The sequence below is a fragment of the Oncorhynchus clarkii genome, chromosome 3 (genome assembly GCF_045791955.1).
Source record: "Oncorhynchus clarkii lewisi isolate Uvic-CL-2024 chromosome 3, UVic_Ocla_1.0, whole genome shotgun sequence".
Taxonomy (NCBI): domain Eukaryota; kingdom Metazoa; phylum Chordata; class Actinopteri; order Salmoniformes; family Salmonidae; genus Oncorhynchus; species Oncorhynchus clarkii.
The window spans coordinates 67,712,877-67,730,031 of NC_092149.1; the positions used below are offsets into that span (position 1 = coordinate 67,712,877).

The 17,155-nt window shown below is 44.2% G+C and overlaps 1 protein-coding gene across 13 annotated transcripts in view; it reads right to left on the reverse strand.

Moving 5' to 3' along the window:
• The window catches only part of LOC139402040 (leucine-rich repeat and calponin homology domain-containing protein 1-like), a 119,721-nt gene extending 103,049 nt beyond the window's left edge, over positions 1–16,672 (reverse strand). For 5 of the 13 annotated variants that reach the window (XM_071146122.1, XM_071146113.1, XM_071146097.1 and 2 more), the window contains exon 1: positions 16,333–16,652. In XM_071146122.1, the coding sequence (XP_071002223.1) occupies positions 16,333–16,549 (217 nt within the window). In that variant the 5' untranslated portion in view covers positions 16,550–16,652. Of the gene's footprint in view, positions 1–16,332 lie in introns of all 13 variants that reach the window. The other 8 variants (XM_071146169.1, XM_071146105.1, XM_071146176.1 and 5 more) reach the window with 4 other exon arrangements.
• Positions 16,673–17,155: the final 483 nt, after the last annotated feature.

Here is a 17,155-nt window from a genome sequence, read left to right on the forward strand (position 1 = left end):
TATATTTATATATATATAAATATATAAATAGAAATACATATAAATATAAATATATATATATATAACATTTTTAAAACAAAATCAGTCAATTAATCGGTATCAGCTTTTTTTGGTCCTCCAATAAATCCGTATCGGCGTTGAAAAATCATAGTCGGTCGACCTCTAGTGCAGAGCTGATGTAAAAGTCAAAAGTGACATTCCAGGATAGTATTACCAGCACGTAAGACGTAAAGAATGTAGTGAGGAGAGCCTCCTATTGTGTGCGTACGTGATACTGAGCTACTCGTGTCTCTCTTTGTATACTGGACCTTATAGCTGTGATTGCATGAGTTTGTCCCCATCTGTCTCTAGACCTTTTCCATATAACATAGAAACTAAAATCACACCCACCTCAAACAGAACAGCCGAAGTAGAATTCAATGTTTTAAATTCTGTTTTAATCTGTAGCTGAAGTACCTATCCAATTAATGCCCAGGCTTACTGCCCTTCTCTCTGCCTATCTATTCCATGCAGTCACTGATGCTGTCGAGTGATGAGGTCACCACATTTGGGGCCCAGCTGAGGCTGCTGCTACCTTAGACACATGACAGCCTTAGAGCAGCAGGGAAAACACTCACACATTTCCACCTGGCTCTAACATGCACACGCAGCTCTTCTCTTACTGCACTGTTCTCTACTGGTGAGTACTGGTCTGGTACATGGTGTTGCTGTCTGTGTGACGTTTTGTATCTTAGGGCTGTGAGGCTGAGGCAGGTCTGTACTGTAACAGAGGCCGGAAGCCATCCTAGTCCCTCCCCGCCTGGCTCATTGTTTGGAAGGGCAGCAGCTAAGGCCATTTCCTGTCTGGGAAATGCTGAGGCACTGCATACCCCCCCCGTACACCGAACCTTATATCACACCATCCTACCTGCCCCTACTGCAATGTCGGCCATCCCTTGCTACCCCGACTCAAGAGAACAAGTTAATCTGAGAACACTGGGAGACAGTACTGTCACTGACCCTTTAGAGGGGGATTTCTGGTGACACCTCACACCGATACGCCAGGGGTGTTAATGACACACACAGAAACCCCCTAGAGAGAGAGACACACTCATCAAGAATTGTCTAGAAACTTCAGTTCCTGGCATCTTTATCTGAGTGCACCACTTCCCCAGAACTGATACCATTTAACTAGACTGTGTTTACAAGGCTAGAAAGGACCTATATAAAATAGTTTATCTGCTTTACACATTTATAATTTATTTGACCAGGTAAGTTGACTGAGAACACTGTCATTTACAGCAACAACTTGGGGAATAGTTACAGGGGAGAGGAGAGGGGGTGAATGAGCCAATTATAAATTTGGGATGATTAGGTGACCGTGATGGTATGAGGGTTAGAATGGAAATTTAGCCAGGACACTAAAGGTTAACACCCCTACGCTTATGATAAGTGCCATGGGCTCTTTAGTGACCACAAAGAGTCAGGACACCGGTTTAAAGTCCCATCCGAAAGACAGCACCCTACACAGGACAATGTCCCCAATCACTGCCCTGGGGAATATTATTTTTGGAGCAGAGGAAAGAGTGCCTCCTACTGGCCCTCCAACACCACTTCCAGCAGCATCTGGTCTCCCATTCAGGGACCGACCAGGACCAACCCTGCTTAGCTTCAGAAGCAAGCCAGCGGTGGGATGCAGGGTGGTATGCTGCTCCCCTCATGCCTCCACAGAGCAGAGCTTTGAACCCAACCTGTGGAGCATGAAAAACACAGACGCTCATATCCGCCAAACAAGAACCTCTCCCTCTCTTAGCAACCAAACATGCATGAAGAGTTCTATTAGAACAGCTCTGACCAACAACCAGTGTTGTTATGGCGTTGCGGCATGGTTTCGGGTCATCTGCTGGCTTGAGACAATATCCAGGATGACCAAAATAACTTGTGGTTTCCTAGAATCAATGATATTTAGCAAGGCCATTAAAATACCCCACGCACATTTATAAACCTTCACCATAACAGAGTTCTATAAAGCAACAAACATGTTATTGAGCCTCCAAAAAGCCCTAAACATTATTCCAACATTCATAGCGCTAAATGGACCGTATATAGTATTTGGCATTTGCTCAAAGCTGTATGATGTGAAGACATAAGCTCCTTTAAAAATAAAAATGTCATCCTCCAAAATATAAGCCCTTCTCATCCACCCTCACATAGTAGAACCTCAACACCCCTTCCCCAACATCACAAAAATTCTGCCCCTGGCATCATAATTGCACCCCTCCCCCACTGACCTACCCACCCTATGAGTGTGTTCTGCAGGGCACCATGCCATCCTGTCACACTGTGTCTGTGTGAAGGGGAGGTGAAGAGGCAGAGGGGGGACATTACTGTGTCAACACCCGCCTAGAGCACACCCCCCTACAGCACCCCCCCCCCCCCCCCTACAGCACACCCCCCTACAGCACACCCGCCTACAGCACATCCACCTACAACTTATACTTAACATATGTTTCCCATATCAATAAAGCCCAGTGAATTGAATTGGATAGATAGAGAGCGAGAGAGAGAGCAGGGCACTGATACAGAGGCAGGGGAGAGACTAATAAGACACGGGTCAGTGGTTGTAGGATTGGGGAGGAGGGAGGAGTGTGTAGTGGCGTGGAGTGTTTGTGAGGGTATTTTGTGTGTGTGTGTGTGTGTGTGAGATACAGTTGAGCCGTGACAGTGCAGTGTCGGGGGTTGCCAGCGAAACATCACAGCCAGAGGCAATTAACCCTCTAATCGAGTTAATACCATCTGCCTGCCCTCGTCTATTCCGCTATACCACTAGAGTTTGCACATTTCTCTGGAGAGTTCTTTAAAGAACACCCAAAATGTACCAACTACAAAAAAAAACACATTAACACCACCCCCCCCCCCCCCACACACACACACACACTTAAACCCAGTCAATGTCAAAGTGTGTCTGTGTAGCTGTAGAGCTATAGGTAGGTGTAGGTCTGATGGTACCAGTATAGTCCTACCAGGGACTGACAGGTCAAAGGAGGAGGGAATGATTACAACCAGCCCATATAATCCCTAGTCCTAATCCCTGATTGTCTGCCACTCACTGGGTCACAGCAAACGGTTTCTAGAGCAGCATGTGTATTCCGTGCTCCATGGTGACGCTCCAGATTTTTTTTTTTTAAGAAAAAAACATTTTTATTTATTTTAAACACACCCCCCTCACACACTGAGGTAACAAACTTGATTAAAAACACAATAAGAACACACAAGAAGATTGAGGATCTATACAGCTGCACCAACAACACAAGAGAAAGGGTAGAGGCATCTAAATTCCATTATTTTGATTCAATTAACTTCACTGACCTAATAAATCAAGTGATTATTCAGTAATAAATTACCAAAGCAACATAGTACATCATTGTCATCCTTTCCACTAGTACTGCATTTGTCCACATTCCATAGGTTAGGCCCTGTGGAGTTTCTGCCCTGCATCTCACCACAGTAAACTTTTATTTCACTAGTTATACTGTAGTACAGGGGTAGACCACTAGATTCAGCCTAAGGTTTTGTTCACTGCAAATTGACCATAACAACAACAAAAAAATGTATTTGAAAATAATAATTTCATACCTTGATTACATTGAGACACAATCACATATTTTATATATGTGGGAATACTTGGAAACCGATTTACAAAATAAAATTCAGCGTCGGCTGAATTATTGGTGATTTCAGTCTTTTCTTTTTTGAAAACTTTGGGGGCAATATATATATATATTTTTTTTTAAATCACTCACTGACAGTTTTGGCCCGTGGGCCACCTGTTGCTGACCCCTGCTATACTGAAACCCAATATTCTGCTGTTCCAGCCCGTCTCTGGGGCATCACCTCCTCTGAACAGGGCCAGTAACAGTTCCATTAACAATGCATTAGCACATTATTCTATCCCCAGACTATACTCCACCACAGCACCCGCCGCAACCTGTTTATCCCATCACCACGGTTACCATCACGGCGCCGAGCCCACAGTGTCGTGTCTAAGATCTAGACCTGATGATATAGGGATGTGTGTGTGAGTGAGCGATACTAAGGCTACAGGATACACAATTAACTTTTGAAGTTAGTTTACCAACTGGAGGCGATGAGGTCTGTCTAAGACTTAACATGTGTGTAAGGGAGATATAATTGGAGAGAGAGAAAAGGAGCGCTAAACACTAGTGAGATAGGAAGTGTGTGTGTGTGTGTGTGTGTGTGTGTGTGAGCGATCAAGGAAGAGAGAGGGGGATAGTAGATGTGTGAGTGTGTTTTTAACTCAGCTGTGGTTTATGACAGTTCTCAGGTGTGGTCCGTACACAGAACAGACAAACTCTACCCTCCAACACCCTATCCCTGGTTGCATTCCTGAGAATTCACAGCTTCCTGTAGGAGCGAGACGTACGTACACGTCTGACAGGACATCCCAGGGAGGGGACAGAGAAATTAAGGCAGGTGTGTTTACAGGGCACCAGAGTGTATCCTGGCAGCCAGCCCAGTGGTGAAGGAAGAGTGCTGGGGCTGGACTGGAGCTGAGGGTCGTAATACAGGATCACACACACACACATCACTGGGGAGGTGGCTCATTAGGAACCAGGCTAAGGGCTGGCACACATCGCACCGAATGTGGATTTGCGTTCGTTGGTGTGCCGATCGTTCAGTGTGTGGTGTTTAAGGGGGCAACTGCTGTAGACATCTGACTGCCAAGACATTTCATGCGATTCTACATGTAATCATTGTGCACTCGCAATTTTTTCCCCGCAAATTTCATTGAGGTGCTAAGTACTCTCAGCCAGCAAACGCTATTGGTGTGTCTGAGCCCTAACACATCTCACATCACAACACACAGAGAGAAAGAGAGAGTGTCAGGCTGTTGCTCCAGAATGTGAGTGAACGGCGTGAAACAATGCCAGAAATGCCCTTTGTCATGGGAGGCTGTTTCCTTTCCTGACATATTCATGAGAACAGGCCAATAAAATCTCTAGAACTGACTATTACACACAAACATAAATAACCAGAAAACAATGCTAGATTCAGATACATAACGTTACCACAACATTCAGAGAACATTCGCCACCAGTTGAAGTGGACGCATATTTTACATTTCTGCTTGGTTCCCATTTCCTCAAAAACCTCCCCTGGGAATCATTATGAAATCAATCAGGCTATTTCTGGAGACAACCAAAAAAGGTCTCGCTCTAGTCTGGGTGAGTTGAGCTCTGAGGTCAGGAAGGCAGAATGGTAATGTTGCCGGAGTGTCCTCCTCCCCTTTCTAATCCTACCAGCAATCTGATTAGACCCACAGGACTAAAGGCTAAACACCTTTAGGATCATCATAACATCAAAGAGTAAGACAGACCTGTGTACATAATACTAGAGGTCGACCGATTATGATTTTTCAACGCCGATACCGATTATTGGAGGACCATAAAAGCCGATACCGATTAATCGGCTGATTTTTTGGTATTTATTTATAATAATGACAATTACAACAATGCTGAATGAACACTTATTTTAACTTAATATAATACATCAATAAAATCAATTTAGCCTCAAGTAAATAATGAAACATGTTCAATTTGGTTTAAATGATGCAAAAAACAAAGTGTTGGAAAAGAACGTAAAAGGGCACATATTTTACATGAAACATATTGCACTGTAAGAAAGCAAATGTTTCAGTTCCTTGCTCAGAACATGAGAACATATTAAAGCTGGTGGTTCCTTTTAACATGAGTCTTCAATATTCCCAGGTAAGAAGTTTTAGGTTGTAGTTATTATAGGAATTAGAGGACTATTTCCCTCTATACCATTTGTATTTCATTAACCTTTGACTATTAGATGTTCTTATAGGCACTTTAGTATTGCCAGTGTAACAGTATAGCTTCCGACCCTCTCCTCGCTCCTCCCTGGGCTCGAACCAGCAACAAAACGACAATTAGCGCGCGCTAACTAGCTAGCCACTTCACTTCGGTTACACGAGCCTCATCTCGGGAGTTGATAGGCTTGAAGTCATAAACAGCGCAATGCTTGACGAACAAGGAAGAGCTGCTGGCAAAACACACGAAAGTGCTGTTTGAATGAATGTTTACACGCCTGCTTCTGCCTACCACCGCTCAGTCAGATACTTAGATGCTTGTATGCTCAGTCAGATTATATGCAACGCAGGACACGCTAGATAATATCTAGTAATATCATCAACCATGTAACTAGTGATTATGATTGATTTGTTTTTTATAAGATAAATGTAATGCTAGCTAGCAACTTACCTTGGCTTACTGCATTCGCGTAACAGTCTCCTTGTGGAATTCAAGGAGAGAGGCAGGTCGTTAATGCGTTGACTAGTTAACTGTAAGGTTGCAAGATTGGAGCCCCGAGCTGACAAGGTGAAAATCTGTCGTTCTGCCCCTGAACGAGGCAGTTAACCCACCGTTCCTAGGCCGTCATTGAAAATAAGAACGTGTTCTTAACTGACTTGCCTAGTTAAATAAAGATTCAATAAAAAGGTGTAAAAAAAAATAATAAAAAAAAAAAAATTACATTTAAAAAAAATCAGCGCCCAAAAATACCGATTTCCGATTGTTAAGAAAACTTGAATTAAATCCCGATTAAATCAGTCGACATCTACATAATACTCAGTTTTAAGAAAAAATTGATGGCAACCATTAATTTGAGATTAACTATATTTTTAATCCAAATATAGTACCCTCCGTCATCCCAGTGCAAATTCACAATGGTGATATACCCAGCAATGGTGATATACCCAGCAATGGTGATATACCCAGCAATGGTGATATACCCAGCAATGGTGACTTTACCATCTGATCTATAAAGAACAGAGTGGCCAAACCGACCATTATGAGGAGGAGTGTTCCAATGTTCGCTCAATTCAACTGTCATCGTTTTGTGTGGCACAGTGCTTGTCTGTATGTGTTAACTATGAGTGATGTCTCTAGTGAGTGGACACAGTAGTAGGAGTGTGCGCACATCAGGTAGGGTGCAGAGCAGATGGTCAGAAGTGCCATTCCAGGATATTAATAACAGCAGGTGTGTGTGTAACTGGGAGTAAACCCAGTCAGACAGTAAGGTAATTATCACCGCTAGTAATATCTAGCGAGCCCCTGGCCACCTTGCTGTGTCAGCCGACCTGGGCCACGGCTCAATCTCAGTCATTGAGCTCCACTGACAGGGAAATGGGGGCAGTGGGGAGGGGGTTAAAAGGGCACCAACATCAGATTCAGGCCACATACAGTAGTATTACATCGCAGTGTCAGTCTGCACATAGGTCCTAACATGTAGGTACCATGTAAAAGTAAGCTTTTGGTTTTTAGGCAGATGAGCAAATATGAAACGGTGTTTGGGATTTTCCTTAGCAGAGTAAGAATGTGTGTGTGAGAGAACGTGTGTATAATTTTGATAACCGTCTCACTGCAAAAGCAGAAGTGGCACAGACAGTGCTATCCTGTAGTGAGAAATCAAATCAAAGTTTATTTGTCACGTACGCTGAATAAAACAGGTTCACCTTACAGTGAAATGCTTACTTACAGGCTCTATACCAATAGTGCAAAAAAGGTTAGGTGAACAATAGGTAAGTAAAGAAATAAAAACAGTAAAAAGACAGTGAAAAACAGTAGCGAGGCTACACGCAGTAGCGGAGGCTACACGCAGTAGCGGAGGCTACACGCAGTAGCGGAGGCTACACGCAGTAGCGAGGCTATACGCAGTAGCGAGGCTATATACAGTAGCGAGGCTATATACAGACACCGGTTGGTCAGGCTGATTGATGTAGTGTGTACATGTAGATATGGTTAAAGTGACAATGCATATATGATGAACAGAGAGTAGTAGTAGCGTAAAGAGGGGTTGGCGGGTGGCGGGACACAATGCAGATAGCCCGGTTAGCCAATGTGCAGGAGCACTGGTTGGTCGGGCCAATTGAGGTAGTATGTACATATGTACATCAATGTATATTTAAAGTGAATGTGCATATATGAAAAACAGAGAGTAGCAGCAGTGTAAAAGAGGGGTTCGTGGGGGGGGGGCACACAATGCAAATAGTCCAGGTAGTCATTTGATTACCTATTCAGGAGTCTTATGGCTTGGGGGTAAAAACTGTTGAGAAGCCTTTTTGCCCTAGACTTGGCACTCTGGTACAGCTTGCCATGCGATAGTAGAGAGAACAGTATGACTGGGGTGGCTGGGGACTTTGATCATTTTTAGGGCCTTCCTCTGACACCGCCTGGTGTAGAGGTCCTGGATGGCAGGCAGCTTTGCCCCAGAGATGTACTGGGCCGTACGCACTACCCTCTGAAGTGCGGTCAGAGGCCAAGCAATTGCCCTTTACCAGGCAGTGATGCAACCATTTAGGATGCTCTCGATGTTGCAGCTGTAGAACCTTTTGAGGATCTCAGGACCAATGCCAAATCTTTTCAGTCTACTGAGGGAGAATAGGCTTTGTCATGCCCTCTTCACGACTGTCTTGGTGTGTTTGGACCATTCTAGTTTGTTGGTTATGTAGACACCAAGGAACTTGAATCTCTCAACCTGCTCCACTACAGCCCTGTCGATGACAATGGGGTCGTACTCAGTCCACCTTTTCCTGTAGTCCACAATCATCTCCTTAGTTTTGGTTTCGTTGAGGGATAGGTTGTTATTCTGGCATCACCCGGCCAGGTCTCTGACCTCCTCCCTATAGGCTGTCTCGTCGTTGTCGGTGATCAGGCCTACCACTGTTGTGTCATCTGCAAACTTGATGGTGTTGGGAGTCATGCCTGGCCATGCATTCGTGGGTGAACAGAGAGTACATGAGGGGACTGAGCACACACCCCTGGGGGGCTCCATTGTTGAGGATCAGCGTGGCAGATGTGTTGTTACCTACCCTCACCACCTGGGGGCAGCCCGTCAGGAAGTCCAGGATCCAGTTGCAGAGGGAGGTGTTTAGTCCCAGGATCCTTAGCTTAGTGATGAGCTTCGAGTGTACTATGGTGTTGAACGCTGAGCTGTAGTCAATGAATAGCATTCTCACATAGGTGTTCCTTTTGTCCAGGTGGGAAAGGGCAGTGTGGAGTGCAATAGAGATGGCATCATCTGTGGATCTGTTTGGGCGGTATGCAAATTGGAGTAGTCTAGGGTTTCAGGGATAATGGTGTTGATGTGAGCCATTACCAGCCTTTCAAAGCATTTCATGGCTACCCACGTGAGTGCTACGGGTCTGTAGTCATTTAGACAGGTTGCCTTAGTGTTCTTGGGCACAGGGACTATGGTGGTCTGCTTGAAACATGTTGGTATTACAGACTCAGACAGGGAGAGGTTGAAAATGTCAGTGAAGACACCTACCAGTTGGTTAGCACATGCCCGGAGCACACGTCCTGGTAATCCATCTGGCCCCACAGCCTTGTGTATGTTGACCTGTTTAAAAGGTCTTACTCACGTCGGCTACGGAGAGCGTGATCACACAGTCGTCCGGAACAGCTGATGCTCTCATGCATGCCTGTGTTGCTTGCCTCAAAGCGAGCATAGAAGTGATTTAGCTCGTAGGGTAGGCTCGTGTCACTGGGCAGCTTGCGGCTGTGCTTCCCTTTGTAGTCTGTAATAGTTTGCAAGCCCTGCCACATAAGACGTGCATCGGAGCCGGTGTAGTATGATTAAATCTTAGCCCTGTATTGACGATTTGTCTGTTTCATGGTTCGTCGCAGGGCATCATAGCAGGATTTCTTGTAAGCTTCCGGATTAGAGTCCCGCACCTTGAAAGCGGCAGCTCTGCCCTTTAGCTCAGTGTGAATGTTGCCTGTAATCCATGGCTTCTGGTTGGGGTATGTACGTACAGTCACTGTGGGGACGACCTTCTCGATGCACTTATTGATAAAGCCAGTGACTGATGTGGTGTACTCCTCAATGCCATCAGAAGAATCCCGGAACATGTTCCAGTCTGTGCTTCAAAGCAGTCCTGTAGTTTAGCATCTGCTTCATCTGACCACTTTTTTATAGAACGAGTCACTGGTGCTTCCTGCTTTAATTTTTGCTTGGAAGCAGGAATCAGGAGGATAGAGTTGTGGTCAGATTTACCAAATGAAGGGCGAGGGAGAGCTTTATACGTGTCTCTGTGTGTGGAGTACAGGTGATCTAGAATGTTTTTCCTTCTGGTTGCACATACATGTGGTATAATTTGGTATAACCGATTTAAGTTTCCCTGCATTAAAGTCTCCGGCCACTAGGAGCGCCGCCTCTGGGTGAGTGGTTTCCGGTTTGCTTATTTCCTTATACAGCTGACTGAGTGAGGTCTTAGTGTCCGCATCTGTCTGTGGAGGTAAATAAACAGCCACGAAAAGTATAGCTGAGAACTCTCTAGGCAAGTAGTGTGGCCTGCAATTTATCACAATATACTTCAGACGAGCAAAATCTAGAGACTTCCTCAGATTTCGTGCACCAGCTGTTTACAAATATGCACAGACCACCCCACCCGTCTTACCAGAGTGTGCTGTTCTATCTTGCCGGTGCAGCATATATCCCGCTAACTGAATATCCATGTCGTCATTCAGCCACGATTCCGTGAAACATAGAATATTACAGTTTGATGTCCCCTTGGTAGGATATTCGTGATCGTACCTCGTCTAATTTATTGTCCAATGATTGTACGTTGGCGAGTAATATTGATGGGAACGGCAGCTTTCCCACTCGCCGTCTGCAAGTCCCCACGAGGCTTCCCGTCCTGTGTCCCTTGTACCTGCGTTTCTTCCTCTTGCAAATAACGGGGATGTTGGCCCTGTCGGGTGTTTGGAGAATGTCCTGTGAGTCTTGCTTGTTGAAGAAAAAATCTTAGTCTAATCCGAGGTAGTGATCTCTGTCCTGATATCCAGAAGCTCTTTGTCTAATCCGAGATAGTGATCTCTGTCCTGATATCTAGAAACTCTTTGTCTAATCCGAGGTAGTGATCTCTGTCCTGATATCCAGAAGCTCTCTGTCTAATCCGAGGTAGTGATCTCTGTCCTGATATCCAGAAGCTCTTTGTCTAATCCGAGGTAGTGATCTCTGTTCTGATATCCAGAAGCTCTTTGTCTAATCCGAGGTAGTGATCTCTGTCCTGATATCTAGAAGCTCTTTGTCTAATCCGAGGTAGTGATCTCTGTCCTGATATCCAGAAGCTCTTTGTCTAATCCGAGGCGAGTGATCTCTGTCCTGATATCCAGAAGCTCTTTGTCTAATCCGAGGTAGTAATCTCTGTCCTGATATCCAGAACCTCTTTGTCTAATCCGAGGTGAGTGATCTCTGTCCTGATATCCAGAACCTCTTTGTCTAATCCGAGGTAGTGATCTCTGTCCTGATATCTAGAAGCTCTTTGTCTAATCAGAGGTGAGTGATCTCTGTCCTGATATCTAGAAGCTCTTTGTCTAATCCGAGGTAGTGATCTCTGTCCTGATATCCAGAAGCTCTTTGTCTATTCCGAGGTAGTGATCTCTGTCCTGATATCTAGAAACTCTTTGTCTAATCTAAGGTGAGTGATCTCTGTCCTGATATCTAGAAGCTCTTTGTCTAATCTAAGGTGAGTGATCTCTGTCCTGATATCTAGAAGCTCTTTGTCTAATCTAAGGTGAGTGATCTCTGTCCTGATATCCAGAAGCTCTTTTCTGCCGTAAAATGCAGTTGGAGAAACATTATGTACAAAATAACGCTGAAAAAAAACACATAATAGCACAATTGGTTGGGCGCCCGTAAAACTGCTGCCATTTCTTCCGGCGCCATTTTAAGTGATCTTAGGTACAGTATTACAGCCTATTCATGTTACAATTACAGTTAATGGTGCTGGTCCCATCTCTATGCCATATGTCATTTCATTAACAGTGGGATAAGGGGGTACTTCAATTGCTGGGGAAATCAACTGCCATCAATGGATTTCTCATGCAGCATAACCAAGCACACTTGGATTTGACCCTTCCTCGATCCCACACCGTGTAGTGCTTATTACACACATTCCCTCATCAGTCATCAGTATTGCCTGTCAGGTAGACTAATACCTTCCTCAGGCTGGGTTATAGTGGTGCTGTGTGCCTGTAAAGACCACACTCCCTCTGACAGACTGACAGCCGATGACAGAAGAGTAGCTAAAGGCCTGTTTGTAGCCTCTGGTGCATGTGTGTACACATGTTTAACTATACTTGTGGGGACCAGAAGTCACCAAAAGAAAAGTAAACAAACAAAAATTGGACCAACTGGGGACATTTTGTTCATCCCCACAAGGTTAAATGCTATTTCTAGGGGGGTTTAGGATAAAATTTAGAATAAGTGTTAGATTTAGGAGCTAGGGTTAGTTTTAGTCTTAAGGTTAGGTCTTGGGGTTAAGGTTAGGGGAAATAGGATTTTGAATGGGACTGAATTAAATGTCCCCACAAAGTTAGCTATACAAGAATGCGTGTGTGTCCAGGCAGTTAATGTGACACTGAAAACAGTGACTCGACCTCTGAATGCTCAGCTATGAAAAGCCAATTAACATTTACACCTGTTGCACCCTCTAAAACCACTGTGATTATTATTTGATACTGCTGGTCATCTCAAATAAAATAGCATTGGTCACATATACATGTTTAGCTGATGTTATTGTGGGTATAGTGAAATGCTTGTGTTTCTAGCTTCAACAGTGCAGTAATATCTAACAAGTAATACCTAAATTTCACAACAATACACACATTTAAAGTGAAGGAATAGAATTAAGAATATATAAATATTTGGACGAGCAATGTCGGAGCAGCATAGACTAAAATACAGCAGAATAGACTACATACATATGAGATGAGTAATGCAAAATATGTAAACATTAAAGTGACTAGGGTTCCTAGTCCCTAGTCAGTAACCAGTTATCTCAAGTCTATGTATATAGGGAAGCAGCCTCTAAGGTGCTAGTGATGGCTATTTAACAGTCTGATGGCCTTGAGATTGAAGCTGTTTTTCAGTCTCTCGGTTCTAGCTTCTGTTTTTTAACCTTTATTTAACTAGGCAAGTCAGTTAAGAACAAATTCTTATTTTCAATGACGGCCTAGGAACAGTGGGTTAACTGCCTTGTTCAGGGGCAGAACGACAGATGTGTACCTTGTCAGCTCGGGGATTTGAACTTGCAACCTTTCGGTTACTAGCCCAACGCTCTAACCACCTCGCCTTCTGGATGATAGCGGGGTGAACAGGCAGTGGCTCAGGTGGTTGTTGTCCTTGATGATCTTTCTGGCCTTCCTGTGACATCGGGTGCTGTAGGTGTCCTGGAGGGCAGGTAGTTTGCCCCTGGTGATGCGTTGTGGGGACCACAAAAACCTCTGGAGTGCGCTGCGGTTGCGGGTGGTGCCGTTGCAGTACCAGGTGGTAATAGGAGCCCGACAGGATGCTCTCAATTGTGCATCTGTAAAAGTTTTTGAGGGTTTTAGGTGCCAAGCCAAATTTCTTCAGCTTCCAGAGGTTGAAGAGGCGCTGTTGCGCCTTCTTCACCACACTGTGTGGGTGGACCATTTCAGTTTGTCAGTGAGGTGTATGCAAAGGAACTTGAAGCTATCCACCTGCTCAACTGTGGTCCGGTTGATGTGGATAGGGGGGTGCTCCCTCTGCTGTATCCTGAAGTCCGCAATCAGCTCCTTTGTTTTGTTGACGTTGGGTGAGAGGTTATTTTCCTAGCACCACACTCCCAGGGCCCTCACCTCCTCCCTGTAGGCTGTCTCGTCGTTTTTGATATAAGGCCTACTACTGTTGTGTCGTCTGAAAACTTGATGATTGAGTTGGAGGCGTGCGTGTCCACACAGTCATGGGTGAACAGGGAGTACAGGAAGGGGCTGAGCATGCACCCTTTGTGGGGCCCCTGTGTTGAGGATCAGCGAAGTAGAGGTGTTATCTTTACCACCTGGGGGCAGCCCGTCAAGAAGTCCAGGACCCAGTTGCACAGGGTGGGGTTCAGAACCAGGGCCCCAAGCTTAATGATGAGTTTGGAGGGAACTATGGTGTTAAAGGCTGAGTTATAGTCAATGAACAGCATTCTTACATATGTATTCCTCTTGTCATGATTGGCAAGGGCAGTGTGATGGCATCGTCTGTGGAACTATTGGGCCGGTAAGCAAATTGAAGTGTGTCTAAGGTGTCAGGTAAGATAGAGGTGATATGATCCTAGACTAGTCTCTCAAAGTACTTCATGATGACAGAAGTTAGTGCTACGGGGGTGATAGTCATTTAGTTCAGTTACCTTTGCCTTCTTGGGTACAGGAACAATGGTGGACATCTTGAAGAACGATCTGGCCTTAATGGCCATATACTCTTATAATCGCCACAGCCAGAAGAGGACTGGCCACCCCTCAGAGCCTGGATCCTCTCTAGGTTTCTGCTTTTCTAGGGAGTTTTTCTTAGCCACTGTGTGTCTACATCTACATTGCTTGATGTTTTAGGCTTGGTTTCTGTATAAGCACTTTGTGACATCTGCTGATGTAAAAAGGGTTTTATAAATACATTTGATTTACATGAGTACAATACGCTCTAACAACTTTTCTGCAATGTTATGCCAATGTTCATGACATTACCTCATGATGACAAGGCTGATGGAATGTTGCCAACTGTAATTTAGTATCAGATTGCATATGATGGACTGGAACTCCCCTGCTACTACGTCCAAACGCATGAGACTAATGCAACAATCTATTTTCTCCTCCAGGTTATGAGGATGGATTATGGTAAACTATAAACTAGAGCCAATAAGTTGACTCCTCACTGAAAATGGCCAAGGACACAACTAAACACACATAAATCATGTATGATGCTGTGTGCAATCCTAAACACATGCACATAAGGGGTAAACACAAAGACTAGGATTTACTGTCAAACCCATTGACAGCCCTTACTTATTGAACTTGCATGAAAATCCGACATTGAATTGTATTGAATTCTACGTCAGGCAGAAATTAGCATTTGAATCTGGAAAGTTTCCTCTCGGGACATCGCATGCTTCGGGTGATAGAAATCTGAATGCACTACCAGGGCTTTGAAAAGTTGACGGAATAATAGTTTCCTGTGGATATTGTCTCACATTACTACCGCCAAAAGGACCAACCACATTAACAACCGGTAAAGTAAATTAAAATATACTTGTATTCAACATTCTGGCATGTAGAGGTCGTGAGAGGAAACTTTCCTGATTCAAATGCTAATTTCTGCCCGACGTAGAATTCAATGCAATTCAACGTCGGGTTTCCAGGCAATTACTAAGATAACCTACTGAAAGATCAATGGATTTAATTGCTGCAGTGCGCAGTCATGCATGGCCCAGCCAATCTATACTGAACAACAACATAAACAAAGTGTTGGTCCCATGTTTCATGAGCTGGATTAAAAGATTCCATACAATTTTCCATTTGTGCCCTGTTAGTGAGCATTTCTCACTTGCCAAGATAATCCATCCACCTGACAGGTGTGACATATCAAGAAGCTGATTAAACAGCATGGTCATTACACAGGTGCACCTTGTGCTGTGGACAATAAAGGGCAGTCATGCGGTGGGGTTGTGTATTGGGCTGGCATACGCTACAGACAACGAACATAATTGCTTTTTATCTATGACAATTTGAATGATCCTTTTTAAAGGATACACAGGTGCACATCTGTATTCCCAGTCATGTGAAATTCATAGATTAGAGCCTAATTAATTCATTTAAATTGGCTGATTTCCTCATATGAACTGTAACATCTTTGAAATTCGTGCATGTTGCGTTTTTATTTTTCTTCAGTATAAAATACTGGAGTTAATAGCGTGACTGCTCGTTGTATGACAGCCTACCATAGAAACTTTGATAGGCTGCTGCAGCAGCCTGACACCGAAATGTGAATAGTACGGTTCTGGGAAATAATATGGGGATTTCCCCGACATCTTCCCGACAAAATTCAAAGGAAAAGGCAGCGTGCTGTTCCGTCATTGTTTGACAAACATACAGACCGGGGGCACTTACAGTAGTAGCCTTGTTGGAGCATTAAGGCCATGCTATCTTTAATGGCCCACATTTCGTTGCCTACGCACAATACTGAACATCTGTCCAAAAGCTGATTCTCCGCATCGAGAAAAGCTTAGTCGTGCGCTAGACACGGCATGTCCATAAAATTCTCCATCACTGCCATGTTAATGTGTCTGGAATTGAAACTTCTTAATTCAAACATACTCCAGACATCAAGTTATCGCTTACACAGAATACAAAACCCTTCGTCTCCAAAAGACTACCTGAATTCCAAAAATCCATGCATTTTGTCGGGACTGCTGGGCGCAGGAGCGGAAGAGATTCAGAATAATTATACGGCATTGTCTATTCTTACCTGCTTCCACCGTATCTGATAAGTCGTAGTTAGATGCTGTCCTGGGGTATTCTTTGAGTTTCCTGGCGCTGAGGTTCAAAAACCCGGAGTTCGCTCCTTCTTCCAACGCTCTTTCCAAGCCGCGGTTGGGAGGCAGGTTATTGCCACTGATGTTACTTTGTATCGAGGCAGAAGCGAGCTGGGAATGGGGACGAGGGTCTGGTCCCAACGTCGCCATATTAGCCCCTGCTTTATTTAAAATAAATGCTCTGCAATGACTGTATCCAAGCACAAACTATGGGAGAGACTCCAACGGTTTGCGAATTTCCTCTTCGACTGCCTCCGCTCCCACTGCGACTGCGCTATTTACAGTACTACATTGAACTCTAGCCAGACCAACCGCATACTGGTAAATTTGGATTTTGCGACCCCTGCTGACGAAACATAAAACTTCCATAATTTATCTTCAAGACCTACTATGACATGACTATCTGTACTGTAGCCTACCTATGTAGTTCATATGAACTGAGTGATACAGAACAATAACATATCTTAGGGATGCAGTCACAGTGAGTATGGGTTTTGAATGATTGAAAGGCCTGCACAATCATTTTACAGAATTACAATTACAGAAAAACGTTTCATACCATTAATTTAATTTTATATCTTGGATGAGGATTCCTGGAGTTCGTTGAATCTGATAGGGAAACAGAGAGAGAGAGAGCAAGAGAGATGGAAATACACACAGAGAGACAGAGAGAGAGAGGACTCACTACCAATGAGAGTGCTGAGTCAAGCGCTTGCAAAACCTGCTTGCATCAGCAGATTTACTGATCACTATGGG